The 19,897-nt window shown below is 37.6% G+C and overlaps 1 protein-coding gene across 1 annotated transcript in view; it reads right to left on the bottom strand.

Annotated features, from left to right (window-relative positions):
* Positions 1 to 19,897, bottom strand: part of astn2 (astrotactin 2) — a 278,673-nt gene that overhangs the window by 109,985 nt on the left and 148,791 nt on the right. The window contains exon 11 of the mRNA XM_006788981.2: positions 12,530 to 12,680. Within this exon, the coding sequence (XP_006789044.1) occupies positions 12,530 to 12,680 (151 nt within the window). The remainder of the gene's footprint in view (positions 1 to 12,529; positions 12,681 to 19,897) is intronic.

The following is a 19,897-nucleotide window of genomic DNA, read 5'->3' on the forward strand; positions in this document are numbered from 1 at the left end:
AGGGATACAAGCAGGGGGTGAGGATAAAGGCACAGAATAAGAATAGAGAAGAAGAGAGTAAAACACAGAGGTCAGAATGTGCATTTTAATCAGGATTGAAAAGTACTGAGAGGACAGAGATAGTAAGGCTAAGAAGATAAGACGGTAGTAGTAGGGAGTAAGACTTTCAGAAAGAACAAATTCAAGAAAAGAAGAATTTAAGCCAATTATATTTTTCTGATACAACACAATAAAAGGTGGCGGCGCTTAAAGGATTAGAAAATTAAACAACGGCAGCTTGGAATCGTTACCACAGCTCATTTTACTACCTAAGCAGAAAGTCCCCCCTCAGTTCACACAAAGGCCTGTGTTGATGTTGTTGTTTTTTTTTTTTTTAAATGCCAGACAGAAAGAAAAAACTCAGAGGTGAAAGATTTAGACACAAGCACCAGCAATTAAAATAATTATCATTTGTGAAATCATTGCACGCTGATAGAAGTGTGATAAAAGAAAATAATAAACTTAAGCATTGCAAATGAGCCAAGGGATTTCAAGAAACAGAAATAGCCACTCTTGTTTGCTGGGAATTAAGTCAACTGATACTTTTTAGATGGATAATAATTAGCAAAGTCATTAGTGGCTCACTAAAAAGTGGCGCCCTACCTTGCAGTAAATTATTGATACCACAAGCTTTTATCACTGGGTTGTTGTTGTGACATTTCATTTCAATATGAAGTATTAGTTCAACTTTGAGTTCCCATCAACCAAACACAAAACAAATCACATTTATCTGACTATGTCAACTCAAACCAGAAATCTGAGGGGGAACAATGGGTCCAGCACCCTAGTCATTTGCCTGGCTAATTTAAAGTGCAGAATTTAATTTATGAAGTGGATTTTTAAATGAATTATATTTCCTCCAGCATAAGAAATACTAATTATTCAGAACTGCAAAAGCAGCAGATGTATTATATAAGAAAGTTGGACTCCATTAAAAATGTAATGTTACTAACAATAAATAACTTCTTGACTCAATAGCTTACGCTCATAAATTATATTGCATTATTCATCTCATATGTAAACAAGATGCTTATTACACAAACAAAACAAAAAGGTCAGACTTTTCTGCTGGCTCAGCTTAACTGTCAAGTCAACCAACGTGCTGCTAAAACAATATTGATAAGTGTTATTATATCAAAAAGCATAAAAAATATGTGTGTGTGTGTGTTAATTGTTCTAACAATTAACTTAATATTAGCAGAATATTAAAATATTATACATTCTATATATAAATCATATATCATATATTTTCACTGAAGCTGAAGCTTTGCCGGCTCCACGATGTGAATCTGTCATACCATCACATCCTAAAGAATCTCTCATGGACTGATGTCTGATGACAGCTGAGCACAGTGAACTCCTTCTTATGTTCAAGAAACCAGTTTGAGATGATTTGAGCTTTGTGACATGGCATGTATCCTGTTAGAACCAGCCATCAGAAGATTCGTATGATGGTGGAAGTCATAAAGGGATGTACATGCTCATCAACAAGATTCGGGTAGGCTGCAGTATTGCTATCATGCATAGTTAATACTAAGGAAGCTAAAGCAAGAAAACATCCAAGAAACTACCCTCCACATCATTACACCACCGGCAGAGTGATATACTGGAGTGAACCTTTGATACAAGGCAGGATGGATGCATGCTTTCGTCTTATTTAAACCAAATTATGACGCTACCATCCAAATACAGCAGCAGAAATCATCTTTCCAATCTTCTATTGTCCAGTTTTGGTCAGCCCATGCAAAGACGCGGTTTCCTGTTCTTACCTGACATGAGTGGCACCTGGCATGATTTTTTTTCCTGCTGTAGCTTCTCTGATTCAAGGGCATTATTATATAGCCTGTATTTAAGCACTAAAAACTCTGATTGGAATTTTTTAAAATATATATTTTTCAAGAGACACCTGGCTAAAAGGGCAGCAGAAATTGCAGCAAATATAACACAAGTGAAGAAAGAAACACATTTGATGGTCTTCTGGACATCTTGATGGCAACGAGTGGTTATTTCAGGTATTGATGCCTTCCCATCAGTTTGAAATAGTCTAACTATTTGCTCTGAGTTCTGACATCAACAAGGCACCCCTAGAGAACTTACTGCATACTTGCAGCTCACTGGATATTTTCTCTTTTTTGGACTATTCTCTTCAAACCCTAGTCATGCCTGTGTAGGAAAATCCCAGTAGATCAACATTTCCTGAATTACTGAGATCAGACAGTTTGGCATCAGCAACGTTGTATCACCTTTCTTCTCCATTCTGATAGTGAGTTAATAATAATAATGGTTTATATAGCGATTTATATAGCGCTTTTCAAGGCACCCAAAGCGCTTTACAATACCACTATTCATTCACTCTCACATTCACACACTGGTGGAAGCAAGCCACAGTTGTAGAGGCTGCCATATCACGCCATCGGCCCCTCTGGCCAACACCAGTAGGCGGTAGGGTAAAGTGTCTTGCCCAAGGACACAACGACCAGGACAGAGAGCCCAGGGATCGAACCAGCAACCTTCCGGTTACAGATGCGCTTCCCAGCCACGGTAGCCCCAGAGTTTGAACTTTAGCTGGTCATCTTGAATGCACTGAATTGTTGCTATGTGATTGACTGATTAGATATTTGGATTATTTGTTGCATTTTTTAACATTTGTTTTCTAGTTGGCAATTTTTTTATAACTACACCAGGAGGGCCACATCCTACTACTGCAGTATACAGCAATAACCTTTGAATTAGCTTAACTAAACAGAAAACAAATCATTCCTCTGTGTAGTGAGAACCAGGATCCAGTAGCTGGTGCCCTGACTTTCACAAGTTAACGTATGTCATTACTGAGATGTTATATAATGTTTCCTACAAAGTGTGACATTACATGCTGGAAAACAACAACAGAATTACCACCCCATATGAGTTTCCAGTAGGATGCATATAGTCTCAGAGATACTATAAATAGTTTCCATCTCATCTTTGAATATTTGACAGGTTTCAGCTGTGGTCAATTTACACTTTCAGATGTGAGCCACATGCTGAAAATGTGTTGGTTTTGCCAGCCTTTCAGTTTCAAGTGTTGCTGTAATGTCTTCCTTGCTTGTATTGATATCTGCCTCTTTTTGCTAAGAAACGAGGACTGTGAAAGACTGAGTTACATCAGTTTTCTACTCCACAGTTCAATTCTTTCACTAACGGCTACTCTGACTCATCTAGATTCCTCAAGTTTTGTGTGCCAGCATAGGATATTTTTGTAGGCGTGCAATGACAAACAGCTAAAATGTCTGCTGGTTGTGGTGTATTTATTCTTAAAGAACAAAAAGAACAAAAAAAAAAACAATGCTATATACTAAACACTACATATTTCTCAAAGTTCAGAAAGTTAAATGACTTTATTATTTCTCTGAGAACTTTTTCTTAGGTTAGGAAGCACAAAGGAAGAGGTGGTATTAAAGGGTCTAGTGCACGTAAGGAAGGTTCACTGACATCATTAGTCACATGCCTGCAGACACAGTTGTATAGGCGATAAAGGGAAAACTATGTGTAGCTATTTATTAATGACTGACATAGGCAAGGACTCACATCCAAAGGCACCTTTTTCCCCTCAGTTCTGGTCATCAGATGAGAAGGAAAACAACAGAGAAGTGGTATATATTCTTGTTTTGGACTAGAACAGTTGGCATTTCTACCTCCTAGAGATAGAGGCGTACAAGGTGTGTGAACTTTTATCTCCAACAGCTTTCAACTATCATAGTTGTTATGTTTCCCTGGTTTTCTGCTTAAAGATTTCCAAAGAGATTATTAATCTCATTAAATCCAGCAGAACTGTACAATTTAAGTAACACCATTTATTAGTAACTACAACAACACATAACACATTAGCATTTCTGGAAACAAATGCTTTATAATAGAACCATTTAAAGGCCATCTTTTTTCCTCTTTTGCTCAGACTGTTTCAAATCCTCATTTAGTCCAAAACAATGATCATCAGGATCAATCTTATTTTGAAAGGTTTCCTGAGATCAGAAATAAGACTCTTTCTTTGGCATAAGCCTTCTGGAAAAACAATTACATAAATCATATGGTTGTTTTAAATAAAGCTTATGTAATACAGGACATTAGCAGAGAAATCAAGTTAGAAATGAGATAAAGACTAATAATGTTAGAGATGTTTGGAAATGCATGAAGTCTATTAGAAAAGTATTAGAAAAATGGGAATGTTCATTAACTGTCTAATACATCTAAAACACTTAGGCCATTTATATGTATAAATACATATTTAAAAAATCCCCATTCGGCCTGGGTGCAGTCTTTATCCTCTAAGCTCAGGTCCTCTTTCAGTGTCCTGAGAGCTTGAGGATCTTGCTCAATATCTTTGTTGTTCCTAGCAAGAGACTTGCCCTTTGTAAATAGGATAACCAGGTGTCACATGTGGAGGAGTACAAAGAAGCTTTATCCTTTGTCCCCATTCCCAGATACTGAGTCAATGTTCTGCAGTTGGTCTGGCTCTAGTTTTCAGTCATCACTGCAGGAGAGATACATTTACACAGTATTGCTCATATCCAGAGGCTGTGAAGAAAGCAAGCAAATCTATCATCGTGGGTCAAAAAAGCTTTGCAGATTTTTCGTGGAACATGGTGAACAAACAAGCAAAAGGAAATGCAGCAACAAATATTAAATCGATTGAAGCTGGTGGAAGTCAAGCGAGTTTTTGCACTTTTTGTAGCTTTTTTTTGACATGAAGTGACACAGTAAGGAAGTAAGCAGGTGAGTCTCACACAAAGTATGGAAAAGTGTGTCTCGCAGACGTGCCCTTTGCTTTGGACTGACATGCTGTTGCTGCTCTAGTGCAACATCCAGTAGTTTGCTTATTGCTCCTTTACTCAGTTTAAGACTTTTCTAGTAGATAAAGTGTGCCAAAAGCTCTAAAAAATCTACCAGTAAATTCTTAAAATGAGTTGTTATATACACTGATCAGTCATTACAGTATTATTAGGTGTTAGGTGAAGTGAATAACACTGATTATCTCAACTTATTATCCCCACAAGGATCTTTCTACCTACCTACTTATCTATGAATCAGTTTCTTTAATATCACATGGGTGACCATTGCATTTGTATATGTTACTTCGGAATGCCCGTTACCAGCATGCACTACGGGAAGCAAGCTGCTGGAGGCAGTGTGATGGTTTGGGCAATGTTCTGCTGGGAAACCTTGGGTCCTGCCATCCACGTAGATGTTACTTTGACACATATCACCTACCTAAGCATTGCTGCACACCACATACACCCTTTCATGGAAACAGTATTCCCTAATGGCGGTAGCCTCTTTCAGCAGCGTAATGTGATCTGCCACAAAGCAAAACGTTTCAGGAATGGTTTAAGAAACAGAACAACGTGTTTAGGTGTTGTGTCTGTGGGATGTGCTGGATAAACAAATAGATGCCCTACTTCACAACATACAAGAATTACAGGATCTGTTGCTAACGTTTAGGTGCCTCAACAGGTCAGGGCTGATTTAGCAGCAATGCAATATTAGTCTGGTGGTCATAATGTTATGCCTGATCGGTGTATATATGAAGTGAAAAATATAGATGTGAGGACAATCTAGGCAGTGAACAAGCACAGGAGCTGACACTTTCACATATGTCAGGCTTTAATTTATACACTTTTCTGTATCAAATTCATGCCTCGAGGATGCGTTTTTCATTCTCAATAATCTACACTAACAAGTGCTCAAGTAAGTACAGAAAATAGGAGAGGTGAAAGTTCTTCTGATTGTTGGTTTGCATGCCAAGGCTTTATTTTTGCTCAAAAGTTCTCTGAGGCCCAAGAGCACAATTTAGAATCCTACGCAATCATCACCCACCTGTGTATCAGAACTGTCTTAGAAGGGAACAAGGCTGTTTGTCTCCACTTATGAGAAGATTAAACTCATAATTTGATGTCTCATAATTTAAACATTGTGCTATGTTATATCTGTCTGTATGAAGATGAAATTAATGCAGTATGGGTACACCTCCTTAATTTTATCCTTTTTTTAAATTTGTATTTTTGTTTACATTGCGGGAGTCATATTTGGATTTTATAAAACATATTATTCAATTACATTTGTTGATCTCCTGAGAAAACCAAAGCCAGAAACAATAAAGAAAAAATATGAATTATGCATTGCTCATGTGTGTTCTACACAAAATCCCATATGTTCAGGATTCGGTGGAAGAGCACTTTAGTCTCTGACAAGATTGGAGTCATTCATCACATTAGAGCAGAGCTGTGGGAATAGCTATCTGTAATTCAGAATTGCTATGCAGCTTTCTGTGGTTAAATGGAAGTTCTTAAGGTTAGCCATTAGTGCAGCCCATGAGCTACTTGCTCTTTCTGCCTGGACAACTCTCCAAAGACACAAGGGTTCGGGAGGGGAACGATTTGTATTTGAGACAAATGAATTCCACTCAGTTCTTCTGAAGTGATTCTGCGATGGCAGCACACCAAGAACAAGCCAGTAGTGAGAACTTTTATACTTGTAGACACAACTTTCTTGCATCTTATTTTGTTTGTATAGTAAATCATCTTGACAGCTGATCCCTAATTAAAAATGTATAATTAAAACAAATGGTAATTTTATATAATTTGTATGTTATTTAATATATTAAATATTTAAAGGAACGTGTTTATATATTTTTTTGTCTTTTAGAGGGTTTAACTGCATGCTTAAATGTGATGGATTTGAGGCTTTTATATTAGTGTTCAGCCTTTAAACCTTGTCCCTGAACGTAGACACTTGACATCAATGTAGAACACCCATCATCGCGGGTAGCATATGTATGTACTCTCTGGGGGCTATTTAAGGGAGAATTTCATGACAGCATTAAGAATGGGACTAATGGCATTTCACTCCTGTTAATTCCTTGCGGAGTAAAAGTGCAGGGTAAGTAGGCCTGAAGAAATTAACAAAAAATGAGTGAAGAAAGTGTGTAAGAAATATAGCTGTAAATGTAGCCGATCTCTCTGCACATTATATACTGCACATAGATCACCCCTCCAAATTAACATTCTGAATGAATGCAAGTCATTTCCCCAATCACCCATTAGGGCTTCTGCCTAAATCAAGAACTGAGTATAATATATTTAGAACTCTTTTCCATGACGATCATGTCAAAATTAAGATGCTAGATGTTTGTACTTAGTAGCCATCAGATATTTTGGAGAAGGAAAAGGCAGTGTGAAAAGCTGAGGATAATAAAGAAACAATATGTTTAAAAGATGTGCACTGGGTCTTCCACGGGACAAGAAAATATATATATATATTTAGAAAAAAACAGCAGAGCTTTAAATAACAATGGCAGGCAGAGGAAAAAAATCAAATATTTTAAAAGCATATTCGACAGCCTAATCTAGTTTAGAGATGGCAGTGATGCATGCCCTGTGGCTCTTCTGCTGCTTAAATGTGCTAAATTTGGCTTTTATTGCCCTAAGAGCAAACAAACTTACTAAAGAATGTATTGCATCTTGTGAGTTTAACTGGGATATCCCAATTTGGAGGTTTATCCTAGTTTTGATGACATCTGGGATATGAGATTTATGTGCAACACAGACAAATCTGGTTTTGCATGTCCCTGTACACATTGGCAAATATTAGTATCCTTTTTGCTAATTAGTGCTTGGTATTTGCACAGGTGCCTGTGATGTCTGTAAACATACACTGTTAGTTTTGGAAGTGCTGACAAAATCTGACATTTGGAAGACTAGCATCCTGCAATCTATTTAGAGATTTGTCGGCATCTAGGTACAATCACTCATCCAAAGTACAAAGTATATTACATTGTTTTTTATTACAAAAAGTGAAAAGAAATATGTATCTTTCCATGCTTCAAAAGTAAGGCTCTATTACTGAGCCTTATACTGTTTTATATCAATTAGCTATAGCGCCCTCCCAGATAGTTAACAGCATGTGCATTGGATATACACAGCACATCCAGCCTTATCTGGATTTTGAGCTGGAGCTAATCCATTTAATATAGTACAGTTGTGATGTAACGTATAAATGTGCAAAGTTAAAAATAAGATGGGTTAACAAATCATGAGAGGGACATGTGTGTACATATATCTGAACGAAAAGAATGCTTTAAACCAAGAAACACCAAAATGCAGTTGTAAAGAGGTACAATGAGCTGCACTCGGCAGAACAGGGGGAAACGACATGATGTTCGTATGTAAGGAATACAGATTAGTAGGGGCATACATGGGATTTTGGGCAGAGGGATGAGAGTTTTCATGAGTGTTGTGTTTGGGCAGACATGCCTTTTATCCTCTCTGTTAACTGATGTAAACTGGAGGCTGGCAAGCAGAAATCTGGGTCTACACTGACAAGGCATCATTTAAGTCTTGATTTTTCAGTGCCACATCTTTTAATAAACTCTTGCATTCAGGGACAGTATAGAAGTTAAAATTACATCGGAGACAACAATATCTGTCTTCTGTAAACAACACACGTATGACAGGCCAAAATGAAAATGTGAATTTATTGCTGCTTGAAGCTAAAAAGCAAAAATACATCTTTGCCAAGACTACATTCAAGCAACTTTACCAGAGATGTCCCAAAAGAGACATTATCTCAGGAAAAATATGCCACTAATATCCCTCCATCTGTTCAGTGTACGAGTATTACCACTGGAAGGACATATACTGTAGCAGAATATGGCAATGTGATACAAAGAAAAAAAAAGAAGAAGCACTGTATCATTATCAGATGTCAAATTTAAAGCATGAAAATGGCCAATTACCAAAAGAAAGCCATGGTTACAGAGATAACGACTTGATTTTTTTTTTAAAAGGAAATGGATATAATATATTCATCTATCCTAGGAATACCAGGTAAAATAAAAGTGACCAGCTCTTTCCCATTAGAGACCGGTCACTGGTGGAATGATTTGCCTGTGGACATCAGAATGGCAAATTCTTTATTGCCTTTTAAATCTCTGCATAAAACATACATTAAAATCAAAGAGCTTTTATTTCATCATCCCTGTCTTTTTCCCCTAATGCCTCTTATATGATCATTGGTTAGTTTGCACAGGTGTACTTTGAATTCCTATTTAAATGAACAATAACTTAACCAAGCAGAATAAATTAATTTCCCCCCACTTCTCTCTTTTTTTCTTACAATTAAGTCATAACAAATATGCAATAAAATGGCTTTAAAGTGAACAGCGTGTGATTCTTAAGACAAGTGATGAAAAAGGAAGCGAGTGACATCCTGTCTGTCTAAGAATCTGTAGAAAGTGAACACAGTCAAAATGGAATAACAGATATCTCCAGAACTTACACACTGGGGCTGACTAGAATTTAATTCATTGCAAATGCATTTCAGCTGTCTTAAGAGCAGCAGACAGCCTTAAGGGACTGGCTCTGAAAATGGATTTTAAGCCTTCCGTGTGACATGTTGGTGCTCTGTGTTAGCACCCATTCTGACAAGGGTGGTTAAAATTACACCAACCCAGGAGAGTAAGAAAAGCAATACTGCCGTGTCTGTGATTCTCTGAGTTAATCTCTGAAGACTAGAGGGTTTTGTCAGTGTTTTTGTCTGAGTATTAATCACTGGCACACAGAGGCGTGAGACCGTTTGGAATTATTTCAGAGTATTTTTTTTCTATCTAGCTTTTGAAAATGTGAGTTGAAAAGAAGTCTTCTCAAGCTGACTATCCCTTTAACTGATTTCTGATAACTGCCAGATTTTTTTTAAAAAAGAAAAAAGAAGGTTGAATTATACCGCACAGAGGAAAACAACTGCTGCTCACAATAGAATTTTGTTTGACTCATCAGAAATAAATCATAATCTTGTTATTTGGCGATTACTGAATGCTGACCAGTTTCAAATAAACTCAAAGCCCAAAGGAGCAAAAGCATAAATGTGATCAATGTAAAACAAATGATGCTATCCCAGTTTGACAATTAAAGGAAGAAAGACAAAAAGTTAGGAACTAAAAGATGCAAAGCTGTGACTTAAAAAAAAACATAATGCTGATCATGTAGACTTCTTGTTCTGGGAGGTAGTGTGGTCCGGTCTTATATCTACCAGCCATTTGACATATGCAATGGTGTTGGTGATGCCTATTTCTTCCAGTATTGCTGAGTCACAGTTCTAGTTGGTCTACCCTTATGCCTTGTTCACCTTAAAGTAAAACTTACACCTTTTGAAATGTGCTGCTATGTGTATGTTTAACACAGCATTTACGTCGATGGTGAATGGTCTCTGTTTGGTACTTTTTGACTTTTTAACAGGCGGTTACTTACCGAGTGTTTTTCAGACAAGGTGCAGTCTTCCATGCAAACAACGGCTGATTGTACCAATCTGCTATTAACCAAAGAAATTTTCTGTTAACCTTGGTTATAATGAGCTGTTAATTTAGTTATTGTTGGCTTCCTCCAGCTTAAACTAGTCTGGCCATTTCCCCCTGACCCCTGGCTTCAACAAGCAGATTTTGCCCAGAGTACTTCCACTTAAGATGGATGGAAAAATTCCAGTAAATCAACAGTTTCTGAAATACTCGGACCAGCCGGTCTGGCACCAATAATCATTGCCACATTCTAAGTCACTTAAATCAATTTTCTTTCTCACTCTGATGCTTAATTTCAACTTCAGCAGTCTTGACCAAGTTTAGTGTATATGCATATACAATCTACAGCTGCCATAGAAGCAGCATCAGCTGCTAATGTTGTGGGTGGAGTGGGTTTATTAATGTGGATTCATTGTCAGAGTAACCAAATTAGTGGTAAACTGTAGGGAAAAACTGGCAAAGGGGGTGGGAGAATAACTTGATTTATGTAGAAACATGTTCATTAAAGTGCTGAAGTCTTCTTCTGCCTTGGTGAAGTCTGCCAGCCATGGTGTACATTGCTCCTTAATGGACAGTGTCATGAATCAGTTTTTTTGTCATTCATCATTCGTAATCAGTGCCAGACAAATTACAGCAGGTTGTGTAATCACTGTATAATAAATGTAGCAAAAGTGTCACTAACAAGGTTTTAATGAATACTGTAAACAGAATTTTTTGTTGGAGTAGCAACTGTATGTTTCTTTCAGTTGAAAGAAGAGGAAGAGGAAAGGTAAACAAGAAAATTGCTCTATACTGTTTGTCTCTATTCGACAAAAACAACCAAAAGACCTGTCGATTTATAGCCCCATCCAAGCTCTTAATGACTCACAACACCAGCCTCCAGCAATTGAGACGGCTCATCAGTTTAATTACTTTACAACTTGGGTCCACCCCTTTCTGTCTAAAACCTGGCACTGGAAGCATTGCCCTGCTCTTGTTAGTATTCCACAAGAAATTCACTTTTGCACTGCACTTTACAACGCTACATGTAAAATGTGACTAAGGCTTAAGAAGCAGAAAGGATGAATGGAAGACGGCGCCAACAACAAATTCATTCACTATCTATTCATAGTCAATTTAAAATGCATAGCAGTGGTATGGAAAAGGGCTTAAAGAAGTAAAGTGGAGATACTACAGGACCATTTCTTGATTGCTCCAGTTGCGGTTGTCATTACAGTAAACCAATTTCCTGATTTTATGTTAGTCTTTTATGAATTCTGGTTTTTCATTAAATTACTTGGACACATCATGTTAGCAAAGTGATATAAATATATTGATGGTAAGTCCCATTGTTAGAAAATAAACTTATAGAAGTGATGACTGTTACCTTTAAAATTCTTAATGAGCATTTTTTAGTAGGGAAAAGCTATATAAAAAGTTATATTATCTATTTTTATTGGTGGGACGCTGTACTGGTCCATCGTGGTGAAGAGAGAGCTGAGTGTAAGAGCGAAGCTCTCAAGTTACTGGCTGATCTACCTCCCTACCCTCACCTTTGGTCATGAGCTTTGGGTAGTGACCAAAAGAATGAGATTGAGGATACAAGCGGCAGAAATGAGCTTCCTCCGAAGGGTCCCTTAGATATAGGGGGAAGAGTTTAGCCATCCAGGAGGGGCTCAGAGTAGAGCCGCTGCTCCTTCACATCGAAAGGAGCCAGTTGAGGTGGTTCAGGTTTCTGACAGGAATGCCTCCTGGGCGCCTCCTGGGTGAGGTGTTGGCATGTCGGACCAGGGGAAGGCCCTGGTGCAGACCCAGGACACGCTGGAGAGATATCTCTCGGCTGGCCTGGGAACACCAAGGCCAGCTGAAGGAAGTGGCCGGGGAGAGGGAGGTCTGGACTTTTCTGCTTAGGCTGCTGCCCCCGCGACCCGGCCCCGGATAAGCAGAAGAAGATGGATGGATGGTTTTTTATTTCATTTCATTTGTTGGCAGTTTGAAGGCTGATCAGTATAGTTTCTCACTCTCTCTTGATTCATACTCCAAAATATGAAAGTGTTGGAGCTATCACAGTTATATACAGTATAAAACACATGGAAAATGAGAAGGATTAATATTTGCATGAATGCATAAACGAAGGCTTGAATGTAGCATTACTAGTGTAGTGCAAGTCTACTACCATCTGCTTACCATGCACCCAGATGAGTCTAACTGTCGATCAGACACACACTTGAAATTCTTTTTGCAGCCACCATTATCTTTAGAGCAGTCACGGGCAGGTCCAAAAGATGCCAGTAGGTCCTCTACATTTTCAAAGTATGTGGACATCATGGCCTCTTCCCTGAAATTGAAGAAAGTAAGGGTTACAAGAAGAAAGTTCAGTTATCGTTGCGTATGTTTTAACACTACAATTTTTTTTTATTATTATTAGTCCTTTATTTAACCAGGTAAAAAAATCTCATTTCCAAGACCTGGCATCATGGCAACAAAAGTAAAAAAATAAAAAAATAAATTAAATTAAATTCAAATTCAAATTTATTTTATAAAATTATACTTCTCTCCTATTTTTCCACAATCAACTATAAATGCCATTATTGCAAAATGGAAGCATTTAGGAACCACAACAACTCAACCACACAGTGGCAGACCATGTAAAATCACAGAGCAGGGTTAAAACACTCGCTTGTTCCACATCTCCTCCAACATTAACATCAGCAGAAAAACTGAGCTTCATGGCATTGGTTTCCATGTCTTCTGTAGGTGTAATATGTAGGCGGCCCAGTACTTCTGTCCATATAATGTACCTGGGGCACTCTACCAGGTGAAGTACAGGACCACCGCTCTAACCTAATCACACAATTATTAGATATTTCACTCACAACCAGAAATGTCGAAAGATTTAAAAGATGGCCACAGTAAGCAAGTTTTATTCACTGTATGCTATAAATGTCTGACATGCAGACAGACAAACATTTCCATTCTTTCAGAAATGCCACTAACACAGTAACAAAACTAAAAAAACAAACAAACCTCAAGTATGTTTTCAGGTCAGTTTGTGATGAAGTCTGACTTGAGATCCCCACATACGCATATATATATATATATGTGTCACTGACAGTAGTGCGATCATTTCCACTGCCAAATGTGGCACACCAAAGCTGTAAGCTCATTGCTCTCTGCAGCATGCTCCACCATGCCTATATGCTTTATGTCTACTATCAGAGGAAAAGAAGGGGCAAGCAAACCTATGTTTTTGTTTGAAAGGAAACAAAGCACTATCTCTTGCAATGGGACCACAGGGACCACAGTGTGTTGTGAGGGTGACTTGACTTTAGAAACAGCAACAAGATTTTGAATGATAGGAAGACAGATGACTTGCTTTAGGAGGAGGATTGTGAAGTAATGTCACTACGGCTATCTTTCTATGTCTTTGAATGTGTATTTAGGCACCACTGAATCAGTAACTGATACACTGATTTTACTGTTCACTGAGTTAAAATGTCCAACATAAGCCATCTTTAAAGTGGGTATAAACCATCAAAAAGTAATTTATCTCTTGGAAGTGATAGTGAAAAAAATATGAGAAAAATACTACATTTGACCTTGACAACTTTAAGAGAAAATAAAATGCAAAGCCTCCAAAAAATCTATGAACGTTCAATGAAAAGCATCTTATTTATGTAAGCGAGAATTTATGGACAAGATATTAGACACAGTCTATCCACCTTTTCACTGAGGCAATATGATTTCTTTTTCATAGCGTCTGCTATCAAGATTTGGAATAACTCTTTCGATTAAGGGATTGTTTAGGTTTAATAACTGTTTTCAATTTAGTTTCACTGTATGCTACATATGGAAAATAATTGGCACATTTTTCTCGTGGTGCAGTACTATGGTTCACTGACTGACACATTGGGACTGTCTACTTTGTTTCTGACATAGTGTGGCAGTAGCAAATGACTCGCTGTCACACATTCTGAATGTTAAATACAAAACTCTAGCAAAATAGCTCTAATAAGAAACCTGTTTTATCTAAACAGCTTTATCTATTTATTTATTTTTATTTTTATTTATTATCTATTATATTTATTTTATTTGTTTATTTTATTTATTTTCTATAGGTGAAATCTAAATGTAAGGTATCTTTCCAGCTACATGCTGATCATTTTACTGTTCATATGGGGCGGCATGGTTCAGGGGGTTGGGAAGCTCATCTTGTAACCGGAAAGTAGTCGGTTCAATCCCCAGCTCTGTCTGTCTTGGTCGTTGTGTCCTTGAGCAAGACACTTCACCTACCGCCTACTGGTGACGGCCAGAGGGGCCACAGACTGTAGCTACAACTGTAGCTTACCTCCAGTGTATGAATGTGAGAGTGAATGAATAGTGGAATTGTAAAGCGCTCTGAGGGTCTCGAAAAGCGCTATATAATCCATTATTATATAATTATGTATACATATGGACCGTTTGATGTGAACTTTCACAGCAGCTGAACGTTTTCACATTTCTTACTGTTGGTACATTTTCAGATATTTTGATGCTTATAGTCGTAGATAAGCATTGTAGCCATTGGAAGCAGTAATATCCACTGTCAGTCCTACACAGCTGTCATTTATTTATAACACAAAGAAAACAAAAAGAAAGTTTAGGCACAGTATTTATATGTGTTTTTAATTAGTTGACAAAAACACATGGGTTTGCCAAAAATGACTTAATTCGTGCTATAAATTGAGCAAAGCAGTCGACTGCCATGAAGTTTCTTTTCTTTTGTCTACCTCGAGTACAAGAACGCCCACACATCCTGGATGCACATTTGAACGGAGAAGGACTCCATTCGAACAAACTTAGATCTCGTTCTTACAACGAAAGGTGTCTGAACTGCATCAACTGTTTCACTGTGGAAGAGTGGGATGTGAAAGCCAAGATATTTAATTGTTATTATCCAGAGAAAGAGCAGCAGGCTTGAAGAGGACCTCAGTCTCAACTCTCCACATTGAAAGTTTAATTATTTTGGTAAAAAAAGGATTATCAAGTGAGGGACAAAAAACAAAAACAAATAGAAAGTTAGAGCTTTGCCAAACATTTCCAATATCTTTGAACATTATGGTCAGGTTAATTATTTATAACTACTCCTTACTCCTTCTGGAGGGTTCATTGGGGTGTCCATTTGAAAGAGCAATCTCTTTCTTAAGAAAAGCAGGGCAACGATTATCTTACAAGAAGGTCCACTGTTCCAGAGCCAAGGACCCTGCAAGTCAAACGGTGGGATCACTGCAACACCTAATCGGCAAAGAGTAGACAGCTGTTGTTGTTGAGAAAATGGCAAGGAAGCTCGCCATTACAACATCGACTTTAACGACCCTTTGGGGAAGGTGCCTAATTTAGTGTGTGAAGTTGAGAGGTACCAACAAAATGCAGTTGGGCTCAACATTATTCACAGCTTTGGCTCTGGAACCAACTCCTTGATAGATGGTGGACTCGGTCCTACACAGGAATTGTCCATCGTGAGATGTGCCAGATCGATGTGGGTACTACTGACAAATCACCGGCTGGGTGCTGCACAGTTGGACTTTCTCCAGGTGGATGTGAGGGTCACCATCATGTGGCTGCGTAATGCAGAGAGAAAAACTATTACAGCTGTTTGCGCATATGCGCTTATTTTTTGGATGGTAAGTAACAAGGATTTTCATGAACCGAAAATCCAGGCCAACAGTGGAGAAAGAGTTTGCCAAAGTGCAGCAGAAGCTAAATGGTATATTTATTTCAGAATATTTTGGATGTTAAAAATTCATATATGTATATTACAAATACTTAAAACAGCATCAAGAGTGCTATAAAGTTATATGTTACAAATAATTAAAACACTCTTGTTGACTGGGCCTGTTATCCTTGGATTGGCGTTTCAGTTTGTAAAGCTTTGACATTTCTTTTTTTTAAATTTTTGCAAAAGCTGTAGTGGTTGAAGATATCTCTATAGCACTTTTTATGCAAGCATGTAAAGACGAACCCTTTTCCCCATCCACTAGACCCAGTAACCCTTCATTTATGAAATGTAGACCTTGCATAACATCACACTCATCTTTAGTGGGCAGTCTGGATTAAAGGGCATGGTTGGTTATTAATAAAAACTGAATTTGTTGGATGCACATGCCACACTCCTTAGCAGGAAACATGAGTCACCTTGGATACTAAAAGACGCTCTGCTTGTTCGGCTTTTGAGTGAACATGGTGTATATGCCTGAAAAAAGGGCAGTAGGTGCAGATACATGGTTTATTTTGTATACCGAATATATACAAAGTAGGGAAATAGAATTTAAATTTACATTTTGTATGCTTCCGTTATGCAGCTCTATCTGCTAAACTGTGCAAAACTTTAGCCAACCCTGATTTATTTATGTTTCACTTGGAAAATAGGAAACAAGTGCAGCAATTTCTTTATGATTTATTATTTATTGAAACATGGTCAAAAATAAATTGGAATGCAGTATATAAGACAAAAATGAATTTGCATAATTCAAGCAAGTTTGAAAGTCAATATTTGGTTTACGCACCTTTATTTTTCAATATATCCTGAATTCTCTTAGCCAAGCTTCTTGTAATTTCTTTAGGTATTCAGAAGCAGTTGTAAACACTCACTCTTCTACCTCTCTCATCACTCATCACTCCATTATACGTGTTGTCAGTGATTTTCCGACCAGTTTGGCATAGTTCAGTCTTTCCTTTTGTTCCTTTTGTTTCACTCCCTTAGCTTCTGGATAGCCACCTTTCCACTGACACCATTTCCTATGAGGCTTCAGTGAACATTGGTGGATGAATGAGCAGATGAGGGAGATTGATCTCACATGTCCTGTGTCAGGTCTTTGCTGGATTGTGTCCTATTTCTTATGGACATCACATTTAGATACTGCTCATTTGCTTTTTTTGTGCCTGCGACTTGCCACAGTTTCAGTTTATAGGTGTTTGGGAAAAACCTTGTTGTCAAACTGAGTTATCTTTGGCATTTTTTGTTGATTTTGAACCAAAACTGGTTCATTATGCTCAAATGATTCACAGGTTGGCAATAGGTGGCTTAGCAAACAAACCAACAAGCAAACGAAAAAGACATTCCTGTGGAAATCGTCAGGTACTGGACTGAACATGAGTGAAAAAGCAGTCAATGTCCAAAGAAAAATTTCAAAAGATCCTCAGAAAGCCTGGGGAATTATTGATCTGGTTTTGTGGAATCAAAAAAAAATGAGTGGGGCTCAAAACTTTTGCACACCAATTTATAGACACACACACGCTACAGATATTCTTTTACACACAGGTAGTCATACAGTGAGGAAAGGATGAGAGGCAAGTTTACAACTAAGACAGTTGCTCAATGTCAATGTCAAGTATGTGTAATTGCTCACAGGAGAAGGGTGGGTAGCTCCTTGCTTCTGGAGGCCAGAGAAATTTAGTACTGCTACTATACTGCGCTAAAATGTAATTAAAAACAAATACAGAAAAACAAACAAACAAACAAACAACCAAAAAGAGTTTTTCTGAATTAAAAACACCACGTGGCATTCATAGCATCAGTTTCCTTCTGCAAGGTACTGAAAGCACTGACAAATGACTCCTTAATTCAGACGAAAACAGAGGGTGGGTAAGGTGAGGCAGATAAAAATAATGGGTTACCTAAGCTGTAAGATGCATGCTAACCAGTTCTCCTTATAGACTTAGTAAATAGCAAGTTTAAAAACAGGCAAACAAACAAAAAATGCATGATGCAAGATGGACCAGAGACAGAATTTTTCTTTGGTATTTCATCATCTGTCTTCTATCAGTCAATCTGAAGAAATCTTTGTAGGAAGTAGACAAGGCAGAAAGCCAGTTTTGAATGCTCACAATCGATCATGACTCTAAGGTGCCATTGTATGTAAAAACAAAGAATGATCCTTTAGTGGAAAACACAGAACAGGTTCAGGAAAGCAACAGTGTTTTGGTGCAAACAGAAATGTAATTTCTAAAATAAACTCTTAAACTCTAAAATGCCACAATAATATATTTGAGGGTCTCGAACAGCGCTATATAAATGCAATCTATCATCATCATCATCATTATTATTATTATTATTATTATTATTATTAGACAACACATTTTCTGCAGCCAGGTTTATTTAAGATGGAATGAGGTGAAGTGAAAAGCATTCCTGCGATATAAAATTATCTTTGAAATCATGGAGGGTCAGTCCTCTGCATGAAAGATGAGAGAAACCACCCAGCTTGTTCATAAAATGGAAAATCCATCATCTGTGATAGTACTGGGGAGCATTAGACCTTACAGCTAAATTGCATATTACCGTGCAGATGATGATTCGCTTGCTTATTTTAGCAAGATCTTGTCAAACTACATTTTACACATACTGCATTGGCTACAGGAATAAAGCAGCCTGGGTGGTAAACTGGTCTGCCTGACAGACAGGCTTGTCAGGCAGAGAACGTGTTAAACAAGTTGATGTTAAAACAGGTGTTTCGCACCCTGAGTTTTAACAATTGCTAATTATAAATTTAATACAGTGTTTTAGTGATTTGTAAATCATTTATATCCAGAATCTGACATTGTTTCATTTCAAAATCATTACCTAATCAAGATCATCTCTTTTGGCATTATGACTGTTGCCTGACCCAGAAGCCCAATGATTGCAGCTAAACACTGACTAATGTACTTGTTATTAATCTCTCTCTCTGCCTCTTGCTTTTCCTGATGATGAATGACCAGGCGACTCTGCTCAAAGTTAGAGCGCTGCTCCAGCATGATTACAGAGCCCGTTATTGGTCTGCCCCTGCACTTGATTAATGCTCTTGCCCTGGCTCTCCACAAATATGCTGACTCTCATCAAGCACTTTCGACATTGAATAGAGTGCATTTTCTTTGGGCTTTCTGTAATCACTGAGGAAAAAATGTAGTCAATGAAAAAAGCAGGTAAACGTATGTGATAATATAAAGATTGATGCATCAATTGTTTGATTTGACTATGTAGTTGTAAAACATTTTTTGATGTATATTTGGAGAGTGTGGAAGTGAATTTATGTCCATTTTTCCTGGGCTGAAACTCGCAGTTGCAGTTGTATTGAATTATTGGCAATGGCACATTTTGATGGTTCACTTGATCATGCTGAATGAGATCATTAATCACTAGCTTGAGGTGTCACCAGCTACTATATTATTCCTTATTGACAAAAATCCTATTTTCAAGATCAGTTAAGGGGCCTAAATCCTTTTCTATTTAGGTTTCCATGAAACATTTCTGAATACTTACCTCGGTTAAACAAAAATCAGTAGAAATGCAATGCAGGATAACCGGGTAGCTTTAAATTGGAGTAAGTAAGGCAGTGAGTTGGAGAATTGACTTTTAAATATCAACAACTTACAAAAAACAAAAATATGACAATGTGAGGACTGAATAAAAAGAACTGTACGTATTGAATGCATTGAGCTAAATAAAAGGATCAACCTAAATGTCAACGCTAAGTTTTTGATGCGCTAACAAGATCAAACACTCAACTCAGCAGAACAGTGCAAAAAAAACGTTTA

The sequence above is a fragment of the Neolamprologus brichardi genome, chromosome 7 (assembly GCF_056152115.1).
Source record: "Neolamprologus brichardi isolate AB-2024 chromosome 7, ASM5615211v1, whole genome shotgun sequence".
Taxonomy (NCBI): Eukaryota; Metazoa; Chordata; class Actinopteri; order Cichliformes; family Cichlidae; genus Neolamprologus; species Neolamprologus brichardi.